The sequence below is a fragment of the Nelusetta ayraudi genome, unplaced genomic scaffold (genome assembly GCF_046127955.1).
Source record: "Nelusetta ayraudi isolate G7.1 ecotype Tasmania unplaced genomic scaffold, CSIRO-AGI_Nayr_v1 ptg000059l, whole genome shotgun sequence".
NCBI classification, from domain to species: domain Eukaryota; kingdom Metazoa; phylum Chordata; class Actinopteri; order Tetraodontiformes; family Monacanthidae; genus Nelusetta; species Nelusetta ayraudi.
In genome coordinates this window covers 3955148-3972500 of record NW_027466109.1, presented here as the reverse complement: position 1 = coordinate 3972500, position 17353 = coordinate 3955148, and the positions used below count along the sequence as shown (strand labels likewise).

The 17353-nt window shown below is 47.9% G+C and overlaps 1 protein-coding gene across 2 annotated transcripts in view; it reads right to left on the bottom strand.

Annotated features, from left to right (window-relative positions):
* The window catches only part of glis1b (GLIS family zinc finger 1b), a 70530-nt gene that overhangs the window by 4942 nt on the left and 48235 nt on the right, over positions 1-17353 (bottom strand). The window contains exons 6-9 of one of the 2 annotated variants that reach the window (XM_076039240.1): positions 15490-15651; positions 13298-13408; positions 8907-9048; positions 5559-5739 (exon numbers count right to left, since the gene is read on the bottom strand). In XM_076039240.1, coding sequence (XP_075895355.1) covers positions 5559-5739; positions 8907-9048; positions 13298-13408; positions 15490-15651 — 596 coding nt within the window. The remainder of the gene's footprint in view (positions 1-5558; positions 5740-8906; positions 9049-13297; positions 13409-15489; positions 15652-17353) is intronic. The other variant, XM_076039241.1, reaches the window with a different exon arrangement.

Here is a 17353-nt window from a genome sequence, read left to right as displayed (position 1 = left end):
GGCTGACATCATCAAATAAAACCTGCGAAAAGAGCTTCCCGCTAACGCTGAATTCATGCTACGTCTGACTTGGCCACGGGACATCGGCTCCGGGGTGTCTTGTCTTGCTGTCACTCTGAATTAAAATCAACAAAAAAAACCTGCATGCATGCATGGGCTGTAAAGAGTGGTGGGCGCTTTCTTTCTTGAAAGGGTCTTAAATCTATCAATCAATGATTAATATCAGAAAAAAACAGTATAGACCTCCAGAAAAATAACCTACTTAGCCCTCTGTTTACAGCCTCTTGTAAAAAAAAAAGTTGCTATGACTATTTGGAACGGGATAAAAACAATGTGATTGCAGGATGGCACGACCACCGGGCTTCGGCTCTTCCCAGACACCTTGGAGGTGTACCAGTGCCCTATGTGACATCATAAAGTGCTTCAACACACATTTTCTAAAAAGCAGAGAGAGCACTAAGGATTTTGCTCAACATGGGACCTTTAAGAGAATCTGAAATCAACATTTAATTACATCTGAATATGTAAAATGTTTTCAGTGTATCAGTACCCTTTGTGACATCACAAATAGCTGATTTACAAAACTTTTTGAAAAGTGGTGAATGCAAACTAAGTCAAGCATGTACTTTTCTCATTTCTGTAGAATTTACAGACATGCTACACCATTTTTTTTTTCTGCATAAAAAGGAACCATTTGGAGGATTCTCACTAATGAATTGTCCTATAAAATCTCTCTGCTCAACAAATGCGAATGCAGGCACCGACATCAAGCGCTTCACCTTGAGAAGGACTGTGCTCAACCTGCAACTCTCTAGAACACAAAAGAAAAACGATCCAAATTTTTGTGACACCTTCGTGTTCGTCCAGCTCCGGGGGAAGGTAGCAGTTAGCAAGCGTGGCTAATCCAGTAGCTGGCACAGGCCCAGGTCGTGGCCATGTGTTCCTGCAGAGAGCAACGGTCCCCCAGGAGCTGCTGTCAGCACAAAGTCAGGAAACAGTTATACTGTTCATATTTTTACAAGCTGCCTCTATGTGCAGCTAAAGTGAATCATAAGCTAATCACTGCCAGCTGCCGGCCCTTCTCCCGCCGCTCTCCAGCTCGCTATAGCCACTCAGGGCCGAGGAATGAGGGGAATCTTTCATATGCCACATTAATCTCTCTCCTGATATTCATCTTTAACTGACCATCGACACTGGGTGTTTTTCCCCCCTCCGGCCAGCCCACCCACTCCTGTTCCACTGAGCCTTTTGACCGTTGACCCGCTCATTCCGAGACCTGGAGGAGAACTTTGGGTGACGCTGTCGGAATAACTGGCAAAAGTTCCATGAAACGTTTATGCAAGAGTGAAAATATTAACGCAAAAAAAGAAAAAAAAATGCCTCTGAGCATTGTTGAAATTAGAGGAACGAGCCCGAGTGGCTGAGCGCTCGGTGTCAGAGGGAATTAATCAGACGCTTTCAAAGTGATGAGCTTGTAGGAGACCCCACTCTCTGCCCAGGACAGCGATTCTTGTGTAAGTACGACGGGGGAGCTGATGTCATTTGGGGAGTTACATTCATTTCAGCACCGACACTGATGCTCTCTCACTGTTGAAGCAAAGACAGGCTGCCCTGCTTTTTCCTTTCTTTTCTTTTTCTTTTTCTTTTTTGGCTCTTCACCCTGAGCCGCGACGCGACGGAGAGAAGATTCATGAGCCGTCCTGCTCCGCTCCTCATCCGTCTTCTTTCACCTGCATCTAACTGTCCCACCAGAGACTTGGGTTCAAGCCCTGCCCTCCGCTCACCCCCTCGCTCCCCACAAACACCCTCGACCTCCCCCCTCCTCTTCCTCCTCCTCCTCCACCCCGCTTCTGTAACCGACCATTAAGCCCCTCTGATGGATGACGGGGGATTCGCTGGCTCGGACCGGTGGGAACACTTCTGGTTCTGGTTAGCAAGCTAAAGCTGGGCTTGAGAGACAGACTATAGCATCCTGGATAAAGCTAAGCTAAAGCTAAGACATCCCCGAAGGCCCCAGTGTGAAGAGCACAGGGGATGGGATTCCTTTTTCTTTTGAGTTCAGGAAGGTGAGCTGCACTAAATTCAAAGATCCACCCTTAATCTTCGTCCATCTCCTCCGAATATTGACGCTAAATCATTCTAATATTCCCCGCGAGTTAACCGTTTGCGTTGACTGATTAATCGGAAAGAAAAGAGAGCGCCGCTGAGTGACTGGTTGGCCGCGAGCACCTACCCTCAAGTATGTTTTTGTTTGGGCTGCGAGGCCGAACCCTCCTTTTTTTTTTTTCCCGAACCACTGTAGAATGATAATAGCTGCGAGACAGAAGGTCCCCTTCAAGAGGTGGAAACGCTTAATGCCGACTCTGTCTCCGCCTCTCGCTCCTAATTCAATTAGCCCGCGTCAATCACCGGGCCCGAGGTATCGGAGCGCCTCGCACTAATATTTGCGGAGGGGCTCTAATATCACCGACGGCAGCCTCCGCAATTATATAACCACATGTGAGCGACGCAGTGAACGACAACATTTACCACCCATCCGTCTGTGAGCGCTGGGCCGCCGTGCTCGAAGAACAGCCATCTCTATGAGAGGGCTCCCACACACACACACACACACACACACACACACACACACACACACACACGTGCGGGAGGGAGGGAGGGAGGGGCTCGCGCGCGTTCGCACACACTTATTCATGCCACGCCAATCACTAAATGTATTTTTGCTGGCATATTTTAATATTAGCTGCAGCCGAAGTGACACTGGTGTTTGCAAAGTAAAAGGAGCCTAAATGGCCCATTTGAGCCAGAGTAAATACATTTAGCCATGAGGTCAGAGGCTGCCACACGAGAGGCGGGCGCGCTTGATAATTTTGTCAAAATGTTTAATGTCCCGCTAAACCGTTTGGGAAAAACAAGTGCGGCGCTCGTATTGACTTTGGCAGCCGGCTGTATACTCAGAGCTTTAAACATGTAAATCAAATGCTCCATCTTCTGGGCCCAATGTGAGTGGACGTTCATGGGCCTGCGGGGTCGCTCCCCCTTCACGCCGTGCGATGGGCAGATAAACGGGCCCATGGTGTTTGGGCTGTGTGTCCGTGTGCTTCTGACCGATTCCAACACCTAGATTCTTGGTTTTTGTTTTTTTATTTTTTGCTCCGATGTTTCACGGCCGATTGTCGTCATCGACGTCGCTCGGCCGCCCGCTCAGATGCTGGTCGTCGCCCAGCTGGCCACAGGAACCCGGCCCGACCCGAAGCTCACGTAAGCGTGAGCGCGTGCAAGCGTAACCGTGGCGACGCCACCGCCGTCCACCCTTTTTCACTTTCCATTGGGCTCCTCGCGCCGCTAATTGTGCGCGCTCGGGCGGCGAGACCGCGAGGTAATTCCAGAGGCTGCCGAGTCCTGGAACAGCACGGCGGCCTCCAGATGCTGGCTGACGCCTCCGCCTGTTTACATCACATCACATCCAGGCAGCTTTGCTTGTACTTTCCCCCCCCCCTCCCCTCTTTTCTTTTTTCCTTCGCTGCAACTGCTTGAGCTGGAAGTCTGCTGTTGCTCACGTCCCCAATCAAACCCAATCATGTGTGTTTCCTGGATTATTATTCTAGGTAAACTCCTCTCACACCCGTTCCCACACACAGAGCGCTGATGGGTAGCGTTGAAAAAAAGCCGATGTTCAGTCACAGGCCCTGTGCTCGTTGGAAAAAAAAAAGAAAAAAAAAGTGGATGTATACACAGTGGAGACAGCCAAAAGTGCAGAACCCGGAGTTGCAAAGAATCAGTGTTTACGTAAGAGGATCACCTTCGTTACACGGCGGTTTACGATGCCCGATCCCCGCCGCTCTTACTCAATGTTATCACACCGTAAAAGGCTGTTTTGCTTTTCTGCCTCCTCGGTTTTTTTCGGCACATTGTTGCGTACAGTACACACTGTGCCTGCCGAAGACACTCGGCCTTTGCAGCTGCCTCTCGGGGGAAATCACAGGCACTAATAGGAAACATGCTGTGCGCCTCACGTGCTCCAAACACACACACACACACACACACAAAATGAAGAAGAACACAGGCGCACAAAGAGAGTCGTCAATTTCTGCCTAAGTGTTCTTGAGCAACAGCAGCTCCGGGGTTTCAGACGCGCTGCTGGATTCCCTCGCAGCGTCCAGTGTCAGCGCGTCATTAATGTATTCTCATTACGTCCAATTGATTCCTTCGCAAAATGTGAAACAGCTCCGATCAGAAAGTCAGTCCGCCTCGCTGCCAAGGATGTAGCAACACTGACTCGCTGACCCTGAACTGTCTCCAGTTCTTAATGCTTTCTCTTTAAAAGAATCCCCCAGCCGTGCTTATTTTCAGAATTATCTGGCAGATGCATCATCTTCATAAAAAAAACAGATAAATCGCATCATCTCATGCATCTCGTTGTTGCTCCTACAGCCGCTCAACAAATCAAAAAGTGAACGCTGGCTCGTGCGCCGTGATGTTTCTGCTTCAAAAGGCCGAGTTTTATTTTATTTTTTGTTATGTTAGAACAAAAGAACCATCTTACACCATCAGCTATAAACCCCCGATTCAAAGGTGAATTGTGTCCAACCAAATTATTTGCTCATCGCACTGTCCTCTCAAGGAGAAACGGTGGTGGGTTTAGAGGGGCGGAACGATGATGCATTTTCTTCCCTGCGAGGGGTCGCACGGTCGACTCGTCTCCAGTGAAACAACCCAGCAGGCTGGTCAGCGGCGCTGCGAGGATTAGGCCGGAGCAACGTAAGAGGGTTGGATCAGGATGATAAACAGGCTGAGAGGAACTGAGACACAGCAGGTCAGAGTCAGCGAGAGGGACACGTGACCAGCATCGGTTCCTTCGTTTCATCTTCATCCAGTCTCATTTTTGTTTAAAATGTTGGCTTCCAAACCGCAGCGTCGCAGGTAAAGGGATATTGCACCCTTGTGCTGACAGAGGCTCTGGACAAACGCTCTAATCCATGTAACAGTTCTGGAGTTTCACAGCGGGAAGGAAAATTGCCCAGCTGTTGCCAGGTGCTCCAACATAATAAAACAACAGACTACCAAAAAAAGAAGAAAAAAAGAGCACAGTGCAATTTGTCCTGAGGCGACTTGTGACGTGTTAAAACATGATCACGACTTCAGTCCGGGAGGCTACAGTGGACATTCTGGCAGCAAAAACACGCGACCTTGACATTGAAAATTTGAGACAAATTGAACCTACATGACTTCACACAAGAAGTTGCATTACGTTTCTCTTAGGGTTTTTTTACATGTTGGAGTCCTGGGATGGAATTTCTTCCCTCCACGACACTCTGGTTACATTTATTTGGTTGGTCCAAATGACAAGTTAAAAAAAAAATCAATAAATAGGCCCTGATGTCCACTTTGCCTGAATTGGTCTAATTTTGAGTAAAAATAGGCATACAGTTGTGGCTGTGACTGCAGTAGCCAAGTGCAGTCACCCAAACATCCAAATATGGAGTCTTGCCATGAACCGTCTCCATGTTAACTGGATACAGCCAAGCGTTTTTCAGTCTCAGGTCAGCGCGACTCACCCGTCTCGAGAGCCGTCCATGGCGGCCAATGGGGACAGGTGGTGGGGGCTGCCCAGGTCCCGGTCCAGTCGGTGCTGCCGTGACGTGAGGTCGGCGGTGGAGGCTGCGGCGAGGTTCTGATTGGGCGACAGGAGATCCACCGAGGCGCTGTGATGGTGGCCGCTAGAGCCGGAGTACAGGCCTGACGAACAACACACCCGGTTAAGCGCACGGTCCAAACAAAAGCGTAAAAATCAGACAAAATGCAGTCACATTTCCCACAAACAGAAAGTCATTAGAAAGAACTGCATCAACACTAACACGAAGGTGAAGGATATAATCTGCTGTGCTACCTCATAAGTCAAAATCTATTATTTTCCTCCCTTCTTTACATTCTGTATAAATAAATGACATTTTTTGAGTCTGGAATGAAAATAAGATTTCAATAAGACTGAATATGATTTTTCACACTCAGTGGTTTGTTGCTGTAATCAGGTGGGGGGAAAAAATGTAAAAGTGTAAAAGTGAAGACCGACAGTAATTTCACGTTTTCACTTGTTTATACACAGTTTATGCTGCTTGTGTTTAGAAAAACAGGGGAAGAAGACAATTTGACATCTGCTTGCAAACTAACTGCCTCAAAAATGTTTCTGTTTCCATTAAACTTGGAAAGAACCAAGGAGCTGGCAAAGTTTTCACCTGCACCTAAATCACCCACAAAGCAGGAAAAACAATTTGGAGAAGACGTACAGAAAGAGATCAGGAGGTTGTTTTTTTCCTATCCCTAATTTCATCCTCTCGACTTCGGGGAAATCATTTTTCAACTTTTGCATTTGCTGCCGTTTGAAATTGCGTAAATCACACCGGAGAAACTGCACTTGAAAATCCCCAGTTCCATGTTAACTTCACACCATGTTGCAAGAGTGAGTGCCAGTGTGATGAGTTTTCCCTGCTCCAACGTGCTTGACCATCATTTTTCCCCGAAAAAAAAACGTCCCCACAGGTGCAAAGCTAGAGACTGGAGACAAGTCGGAGTGAAACCTACATGTTTAGGTAGGAAACGGAGACGTCTGGAAAAAGAGACACGAACTCTGGATTTTCTCGTCTTCTTCTTTGGCCTTTGGCCTTCGCTGTACGGCTAATGGCTAATTTCTATCCCAGCGTGGCCCGGAGCGATCGGCAGCGGCAAGGAGCAGACAGAACAGGAGGACGCGTAGAGGAAGCGGGGAAAAGGAATCGGCGCTCCTGGTTTTGCCATTTGCAAAAGCCAGCTGCTCCCAGGTGGAAGCGAGCCAAGGCCTTCACTTGACAGCAGTCTGAAATGGTTACAAGCTTGATTCATTACCCTCAAATCATCAATCACGGCCCTTAAATGTTTTCCCCTTTAGCCCCAACATCTGCTACCAGACCGGCAGAAAACAGTCGGTGACTTATAATGGCTGTGATTGCCTCAATTTCGCTGATACTTCCTCGCGCGGGGCGACGGAGGGGAGAAGAGGATGGCCGCTCCACCGCCAGGGAGATAATCTCGTGCGGTTGGCGTTCTAAAAAAAGGCTCTTCCTTGAGTCCGCGAGTGGAACATCTGTGCGTAGCGGCGAGGGGAGATAAAGGAGCGTACGGGGCGCTCGTAAAAACCTCCGGAACGACGAGCGGCTCCTTCCGCTTGTTAATTGAAGAACTTTCATAAAACAAGAGGAGCTTCGCAGTCCATCTGTAGCCGTGTTCGAAAAAACAAAACAAAAAATAAACGGATCCATAACAGGAGAAGCGGAGGTCTGACTAAAAGGCTGGACTCATTTTCTGCTTCGCCAGCGTTAACGATGGGAGTGAAATCTCACTCAAATGGACTTGGTCCCTGCCAACATCTTCAGCTTCGGATAACTCCTGGTGTCCCTGCATGCTTTGGCTCTGGAAGGATCCTCCGGGGCTTTAATGCATTACGAAAAAACACTTGGGGGAAGTGAGCAACATCAACTCCGAGGAGCCAAAGACTCAGCGGCCTGTGCCGACGCTCGCCGTCGCCGCGGGCTCGTTGGAGCTCGGGCAACAATAACACGGAGCGGCGGGACGCCTGGATGGCGAAGAAAGGCCAAAAACAAGGACAGATGTGCTCATAAAAGTGTGGGGGGGTTGCTCTTCTAACTTTAAGATTATTATAATTCATCCACCTCCCTCTCGTAAAGCCGTCCCGATGCTTTGCTGACATTTGGCGGTGCCGGCTCCCCCCCACCACAATCACCATTTAGGAGTTCCCGTATTGAAAAGCAGCGTGGGACAAACGTCGTTCGGTGACGCCGTCGTGATGCAACGTGTAGAAGCTTTTACGTGGTAAATGATGGTCGCGGTCGCTGGTCCTTCATGCCTGGCCAAAAGGCATAGTTCTTTAGCGACTGAGAGCCCAAAATTAGCATAATAAATTTACAGAACGTAGCACAAAAGAGCTGCTGATTGTTTTAGCAGCTGCTCTCGGAGCTCATGCTGATCTGATCTTCTGTCTTGGATCAAGAGCCCCACAAGTAATATTCTGGGGCGCAGTAGGACTTGATACTGTTAAAGCAGCTGGACCACAGCGCAAGCTACTCACAGTGTTACATGGCATTTTGTAAGACAAGAGGTATTGTTATCGTACATTGTTGAAAAAAACAAACAAATTTACTCCATTTTTATGGGGAAAATTCCATGCTGCTCTGCCTCTGGTTGCTCTGCTTTTCAGAGTGTGCAAGCAAAAAGACAGACCAGATCTTTGTGAAGTCACAAAGGGCAGTGATACCTCCCTCAGATTAAGGGGGGGAAAAAAAACTCGGTCAACTGTCTGGTCCAGGCTTCTTGTCTTTCCAAAGATGGGGAAAGTCCAACAAGATTTGCTTCTGCAAAAACACTTAACTGTAGATCTAATAGAAGTGGGATATTGAACATGCTACACTGGAGTCCAGGTATAGTCGCTTCTGTAGAAATGTGATTAACAGATTGTGACCTTCTCACATATTTAGCTAGAAAGAACTAAGCTTTCAAAACTAAAGAAAAAACAAAAAACATTTAAATCATTAAACTGCGAAATGCCAAAGAAATGTTGAGTTGGCTGTGAACTGGTTGGCCGCAGAAAAAAAACAGCCAGTGAGAAATTTTCACTTGTCTGTTCCAGTTAAGGAACATTAACCAGAACTTTTCCTGAGAAAAACATCTGATGACGGAATTTAACAGGATCTGCGTCACATCTACAGTACAACAGAGTCTGTGATGTAAATCTCTGTTCTTTGGAAAAGACCAATTGTCATCAGCGGGGTGGGGCGGATGGTGGGTTCCGAGCTGTGTGTGTGTGTGTGTGTGTGTGCGTGTGTGTGCGTGTGTGTGTGTGTGTGCGCGCGCACCTGTGAAGATGTCCTGGCTCAGTCCCGGAGAACGGCCGTCTTTGCCGTTGTAGAGATGCTCGGTGGGGGCGGAGCCCTGCAGGTGCTGCATGGACAGGCAGTCGCTCAGGACGTCCTGCTCCAAGTGGGGACACGGCCGCAGCTGTTTGGACAAGCAAGCACAGCAACGTTCACCAGAGCCGACAGTACGGTCGGCACCAGATTGCACAAGCCACGAAGGGAAAAAAAAAAAAAAGCAAAAACAAAAGGTTGAGTGTTTTATGTTCTCTATTTTTCTTCCCTCCCCATTTTTTTTTTTTTTTTTTTTGCAATAATGCGATTGTATCACTAATCTGAAACAGTAACGAAAAAACGGGAATGCGTTCGCTCTCAGTCTGGGGGGAAAAAACCAGCGGGAACATTGTAAACTCTGATACCCCAGTAATGTGTTGCCCTTGGACATGGCTGTACCAACTGGGAGCCGGTGCATTGTCGGCTCCGCGGCTCCCTCCGCCAACAGCGTCGGCCACAACTGAAGACACATTTTGGGCTGCCAGCTCCGTCACACGGCACGCTGGGAAGAGGATCTCAGACGGAGGAAGGAGAAAGAGCACATCTGCTCGGCCGAGCGTTCAAACAGTCGACCTCGGCTTCGGCAAGACGTCTCCGGAAGCTGCGACGTCGTCCGATACAAAGGAAGAGGTTTGCGAATGTGTGTGTGTGTGCGCGCATGTGTGTGCGTGACGACGAGGAAGATGCCAGGAGCATCTGCTTCAAATCCCCGGAACCCCGTTAAAGACGAGAAAATAACAGCGGAGAGGCGATGAGCCACAACAAATCGAGCGTTCGTCCATCAGAGGCTGATTGTAGTTTATCCTCCGCTGCTACAGGCCCTCATTGTTCACAACCAAACCAAACACACAAACACACACATCTGCGCGCCACGAAGTTTGACACGCTCCCTCGTTTCTCTAAACATCGATGGGGTTGCGCTGACTTCATTAAAAATGTATTCATTTTTATTTGGTTACAGTTGGCCCGTGGACGAAGACATTTAACTGTCGGTTGGATTTAATCGCATGGAGATTTAGCATCTTGGCCGCCAATGCCATAGTGTTTGTGCATAAAACTTGTACAGTGCGAGCCCGGAGGGGCGAGAGAGAGAGAGAGAGAGGGAGAGAGAGAGAGAAAAAAGATTCCATCCAAGAATCCAAATCCCAAAAATGGGAAGGTTGATCTAATTTAAATAAGTTATTGGCTGCTGCACATTTATGCAAATGAAGCTTTTGGTGCACTATGACAAGATTTGCTTTAGCTCCAATCCCATTAGATGCACACACACACACACACGCACACACATTCAGCAGTTGTGCAACCACAGAGGAATATCCACACATCCAGAGCTTAAACGTTCGGAGAATCCTCCAGTTTGAGGGGATCAACTAAACTTGGATGGGAGAGAAGTTTGACCTCGGGACCTCGGTAAAGGTAAAAGGTAAAGCTGATTTATTCTCATTATACACGATGCACGACAAAAGTGCAAGATCAGAATTGACGGCTGGTGCCTGACATTTTTTCCACGAAGACAAACTCTTTGGATTGACCTTTAACCTTATATAGCCGGTCCGAATATGACCTGTCCAATCAGCGTCCTCTGAGGGGAGGGAGGCGGAAGCAGTTGTTAATGTCTACAAAGACCAGGTTCTGAAGCCCTGACGAGCGCAGCACTGGGAAATGTTTCAACGAGCGGCTCAAAAAGGCTTCATTCTAATTAAAGTTGACGCTGGAGAAGGTTCATCTGAATCTGGCAGTGATTCGTGGCCCATCACGGAGCGGCGACGGTGCAAGTGTCACGGCTTTCAACAGCGGGAAGCTCAGCACTGTTACCAACTGGCTTTTATTAAAAAGATTAAAAAATCGAATTGGCCCCCGCCGACTGGGAATGACGACCTGTCCAATTAGTTTCGCACCCTTCTATCACCTTTCCCAGACGTTTTCAGGACCTCTTCCCCAGAATTCACATGTGAACTGAATCTGGATTGGTGAAAGATTCCATCTGGCGTGTCAGGCTTAGTCTGCCAGGCCTGGAGCGTCACAGACACAAAGGGGTGGGGGGGGAATGTGAGACGCTAACAGAAAAATGTTGGAAATAAAAGGCTCTTAATTCTTCATTTGCGGTCAGGAAAGGTGTAGCGGCTCCTCTGGTTGCCCTGGTGCGCTGAAGGACATCCAGCTGGTAGACTGGACCCTCGCACTCAACATCTATATAGCATCTAAGCTAGCTCAGCACAGACTTTCCTCCTTCCCTCTATGACGTTGCTGAATTTCGCACGTCACTAAAACTCAAATGACTGCAAATAAACCACCGCTGGTGGCTTTCACTCATTTAAAATGCATTAAAATCACGCTTATCCGACGATCGACATGCAAATCAAATTTGCGTCTTGAGACATCCTGTTTCAATTTTTTCCTCCCCGCTTTTTCGACCGATGCATATTTCTGAATTGGGGCGTGTAATGAGAAGAGTAGAAGCTCCTACGACGCCAAGAGGAGGAGAAAGAGAGAGAGAAAAAATAAAACTGGCAGCGGCGTCATGAGTCACTGCGAGTGAAGTACATCGATAAAGGAATGATGACAAGGCTTTTCTTTTTCTCCTCCATCATCCTTCAAACCTAATGAATCCGCTCATCTCTCTCCCCGTCACTCCTTCCAGCTACACATCCATCTTTAGTTATTCCGTGAAAATCTGTTCCACATTTTGATTTCTTCTTTTTTTTTTTTTTTGTCTGTGTGCGGCTGGACGGTCAGTGGAAAACGTTCTTCCGCATTACCGCAGCGACTAATCCGCGCCGCGCCGTGGCCGGCCAAACGCAGAGACGGCGGCTCTAATGGCGGACGGCGGTGCATCTTGTCGGACTCTTATCGCTGTCGTCGGGGCGCCGTCCTCACGGAGATCTCACACTCACGTGCCGGTGAATGCGTGCATGCTCCTGGGGAGTCTTTACGAGGAGCCCTGCAAGGCATTTATCACATGTAATTGAGGCTTTGTTTTCCTCACAGCGACACTCCTAACAGCTTTTTTTCCCTTTCTCTCTCGTCGCCCCCCCCCCACCCCCCCTCTCTCTCTCTCTGCACCGCTCCAAGAGTGGAGTAAGAGCATTTGTTTGACATTTGTCCATAACATCTGGCCACTGGGGTATTCCGCAGTTCAGCTTATTAACAACGCTACGAGCGCACATGTGTTTCCCCTTTACGACACCGAGCAAAAAGGAACACATCATCCTGCCTGTTACTATCCAGCCCCTTCCACAACAATGAGTCCTTTTTTCTGATCCAGTCGGGGAGAGAGCGGGCTCTTTTGGAGCATGGACACGGTGAAATGCAATAAAAAAAAACAAAAACAAAAAACAACAAAAAAAAAAGACCTGATCTATCGCATGGAAAACTGGTAATCCCACCACTGGGATGTGTGGATAATAGGAGCCGGAGGAGTTGGGCAAAGTGATCCGTTTGAAGACGAGAGCTGCTCCAGCCTGTTGACTCGAATGGTGGCGAAGTGAATCAGATCCGCGGGAGCCCCGGAGGAGGCCGTTGCCGTGGTTCGTACTTTGTGATGCACAACACAGCCATGTGGACTTGGAGTGTAACGTGGGGGAAATAGTGTTTTGACCTGCGTTTAATTAATTCTCGGACCCCATGAAGTAACAAACACAAAAAATTCAGAATAAACAATGTTTTAAACATTTCATTTATCAGAGTCTGATGTTGAAGTCCGCCTGAAATAGACACTGGCAGGCCTTTGAACTGCTGTGGCGCATGTGGTGCGTTTAATACTAAAATGTGAAAGAACCAAGCTGAAAACTAATATTCCCCGCAGTTAGCTATGTAGCTAGTTAGCTTGTTAGTATTGCTGAACTCTGAACAAACGGATGGATGCCAGAACGCTATATTAACTGAAATCTGCTTGGATGTAATGATGCACTTTGAAGTGACCTGTCGTTTAACCCAAAGAAAACTATATTGGATTTTGATTTAAAATTATAAAAAAAAAAGAGGCAGTTTTGTCAGTAGCTGACAGCGTTAGCGAGGGTCAAAATGGTTAATAACAATATAAAATGGCAAACTAATATCAAACTCTGAGAGGAAATGATGAAGACAGCACCAATGTAAATATTCTTAACGTATGATAATCTCTGATATTCACCCAGGAGCAAGTCAAAACCATGTAGAAATAAGCAACACAGAGAACAACACCTATGTTAAAAACGTTCTGGCTGTTCATTTCGGTCTGTCATTAACTTATAGTTAACACCTATTTGACGCTGCTGCTGAAATCAAGACATTTTCAAATTCACTTTTTCACAAGCACTTTAACCCCGTCTACCTCTCCCACCACCCCCACGTCTGTTTACCTTTCTGCGCACCTGTTGCTCTTTAGCCGAGTGGATCTTGACATGTTTGCGGAGGGAGCTGGGATCTGTGTAACGCTTGGTGCAGCCGGGGATCTGACAGGCGTACGGCTTCTGAGGGGGGGGGAGGATAAAAATACACACCGCTGGCTTCAGAGTGTGAAACACAAGGGACATCGCCTCGCTATCAGGAAGGACGGTGCATTTGAAAGGTGAAGGGTAGAAGGAAAAGTAAAGGTCCTACCTTTGAGGCTGAGAAGAAGAGAATTGAAGGAAGAAGAAGAAGAAGAAGAAGAAGAGGGAGAAAAGCAAGAAAACAGGAAAAAAAAAGAGAAAAGACATATTATGAAATGCTTCACTATTTAATTATATTCCTGCAGAGCATATTAAGGTTTTCAAAACCGGCGTCCTGTATCACTTTTCCGTGTATTAAAAAAGTATAAATCCAGGTTATTATTGTAAGGAGTTGACAGCCCTGGTCAGAAAATTACATGTGGGTAGAATAAAACTTTTTTGACAGATTGAAAAAAAAGAAAAAACCTCATACACACACACACACACACAAAATATGCCAAAAAAAAAAAAAGCCACATGTAGCGACGCCCTTCACATTACATTACAACAACAATTTATGTTTGCACCAAGCGAACGCAGCATTTAGGCCGATGAGGCCGAGGGATCTTTTCCCCTCCCGCTGTAAATCAGCCTTTCATCCCCAGAAATACACGTCGGCCGTTAAAGTGTAAGGCGATACGGGCCTTTATTAGCCGCGGCCCTGCACCTCGAGGCTCTCCGTAAACAAGCCATTGTTATTGCAGAGCGCCGGCGGTGCCACTCATCTCCCTCCTGTTTGTTTTGCCAAGCGACGCGGCCGCACCGGCGCAGGAGTCTCAGTTTTAAAGCGCAACTTCTGTGCAGAATAAATATCATTAAAGTTTTTTTGATTTTTTTGCAAAAAAAAAAAAAAAAAATCAAAGATTTTTTTTTTTTTCCTCCAAAGTGTTTTTGGCAGGGTGGGCGGCCAGGCAGGCGCGCTGAGCTCTTTAGCGGTGGTGTTAACGCGCAGCCCATAAGCATCGAGGTCCCAGATTAGCTGTTTCCTTTTGTCCCAGCGTGGAAAAGTGCGGCTGGTGGAAGAAGAGTGGCAAGCGGCAGAATAACACAAGTCCGCATTCAGAAGCCGGAGCTTGTGAGTGATTGACGAGGACGTGCGGCGAGAGCCCCAGCGACACGGATGGCGTGGAGGGGAGAGATGTTACGGAAATGTGAACAGACTTCATCACTCAGAATTTTTCTTTCCATTTGCATTTTGCAGAAAGTGGAGAATCTGAGAGAGTTGACGGATTAAAAAAAACAAGAAACTTTACAATTTCTAAATAAATATTTTCTGTATTCACTATTAGTAGGTGACTCAGGGGAGGCAATAATCAGCTGAGTGCTTCGGGATGCGGTTCAGCAGCTTAATGGGACCTAATAAAATGGGGAACGCAAGGAGATGATGCATCTTGCAGAAGTAAAGGGCCAGGTTGGGATTTTAGGTGAACTGAAAAAAAAACAAAAAACTTTTTTTATTTTTTTATTTTTTTATAATAAAAATCGTTTTCATTTTCAGGAGACCTTGTTTACTCTCTGCGCGGACGGTGATAAAGTGAAGCAGCCACGCAGGGACGTGAGCGGCCCAGCTGACTCAACCTTTCTTTTTCCGACCCGACGGCCAGACAGACAAACAGGCCGAGCTCTGTCTCCGTCGCCAAGGCTGTCGTGGGCGGCGGGCTGCCACTCCTGCCTAATGAAACTGATCATTTAATAATCTGCCAGCGGCACTCGCTGAAATGAAAGCGTCAGGCACGGGTCGGGTCAGGCCGGGCCGCTGTGGAGGAGTGGAAATGAGCAGCGATGGGCCAGGCAGTGGCGCTTTAATGGGGCCGTAAAAGTGACGGAGGAGCGGAGGGAGGGAGGGACGGATGGACGGACGGACGGACGGACGGACGCCCACCCGCACGCACCGTGTCTCGCCCCTCACTCCTCCACCAATATTTGGATTTCTGCACTTAATCGCGGCTCGCGGCAGACGTAATTCCACGCGGCTGCTCGGCCAGCACGCTGACTCAGAGTGGCACTCAGACAGGTGAAACATTCATTCAGCCATTCAGCTGGAGACGGACGGTTGCTTGGCCGCTTGGTTTTTTCCTGACCGTGTCCAGGTGGGTGCGCTGGTGCTTGGCGCGGTCGCTGGAGTTGCTGAAAGCCTTCTGGCAGCCGGGGTGCTGGCACAGGTAGGGCTTCTCCCCCGTGTGGCTCCGCAGGTGGATCTTTAGGTTCTCCAGGCGGGAGAAGGCCTTGTTGCAGCCCTCAAACTGTGGAAGCAAGAAGAGAGAGGAAGAGGAGGACATGAGACGCTGTGTGTGCGGCACTAGAAAAAAAAAAAAAAAAATCCATAAAATAAACTATGCATTCATTTCAGGATTATAGGAAATTACAAGAAACATTCAAGTTCAAGTGGAGCTGTCCCATGGTCCCCCCTGACAAGACCACTCTTTACAGAGACACTTCGCCCGTTTGCTTCTCACCACTTTGCGGTTGTTGGACGCTCTCTAATCCGCAGAGCCCGTCTGGAGTTTCACGGGCTGGAAAGAAAGAATAACTCCTGACCCAGCGGACGACGACTGTGGCGGCCACAGACTCCAACAACAGACAGCAGGAAAAAACACAAACGTGTCTCCATGCAGCCTGCGCGCTTGTCACAATTTGGCTGGAAACAGCCACTCTGACATCTTATTTATTCATTTATTTATAGCCAAAAGAACCCATTCGAGCCTCGCTAGCTGCGCACACAAGATCAGCACAAACGCGAGGCAGCTAGCATCACCTCCTCTCCTCCAACATTTTCTTTTCTTTTTTTACTTCTACCTGTGCTGTTGTGTTTGAAAGAACTTCTGAAGCCGCCTCTCGCTGAAGTAGACACAGGCACCCAGAAAGTTCCAGGAGCTAGCATAGCGAGAGCATGGCTAACAGTTGTTGCTAAAAAACCTGTAATGGTTATTTTTTTAGAGCTTTTGTGCCACCAAAGCCTACAAGCCACATGGTGTTCAGGAGTGAATGGGTGACATGTCAATTTTGAGTGAACTGGTCCTTTAACCGTACATTCACAAGCTGAAGACGACACTCAGGACCTCAGGTTACACGATCAGAAGTGTTCTTTTGTCCGCAGCTCTTGGATTACGCGGCCAATCTGAGGGCTGCCGCTGAAACCCACTCGTGCACTTGAAAGACAGAAGTGCGCGTACGCGGGGTGCGTGTGCGTGCGTGCGTGCGTGTGTGTGTGTGTGTGCGCACTAAGCTGACCTGCAGGGGGAAACTGGAGTGTGCTGTACAGTAAGCGCTAATGGGCTGTAATGCATAGCCGCAGCTAAAGTGTTGTGTGTATAGCGCGGCGGACTGACAGGTGACAGCGGCCGTAAACAAACTGGTGTCGGCCTCACTCGATCCCCGCCACTCAGCCGACAGGCGCCACAGATTTGTTATCACGTGAATGATTCATGCGGCGTCTCGCGTGTCGGCAAAATGATGAGACCCCTTGCTGACGAAACATGGGGATAAAAAAAGACGGCGACGCGGCTCAGTACGGCTTCCAACAACCTTCATGCCAGGGAACAACTGAGAACAAACAAAATTCTTCTCCTCATAAGTTTAGACAAGCAGATGCAAAAAAGACTGGATGAGGGCGCTTGGAACCAATGTGCGCAAATATTTGCAGCTGACCAAAATTGTGCAAATTCCAAAATAAAAGGCCCAATTTATTATCGTTCTTGGTTATATCAAATGTGATTTTAAAGGAAAACAGCTGGAACTACCGGATCCAGTTACAGGAAAGAGTCTATTTACATTTACATTATTAGCTCAAGTTGTAAATATACGCGTTTGCCCCCCCCCCCCCCCCCCCCCCTCGAGGTGCTTTCGGTGCTGGTACCGTCAGGAGAAAACACAGATCTTTGGAATTTAAGGCTCACAACTATGTTTATTTTTAAATGCGTCTCGTCTTTGTACGGAAAGAAAAAC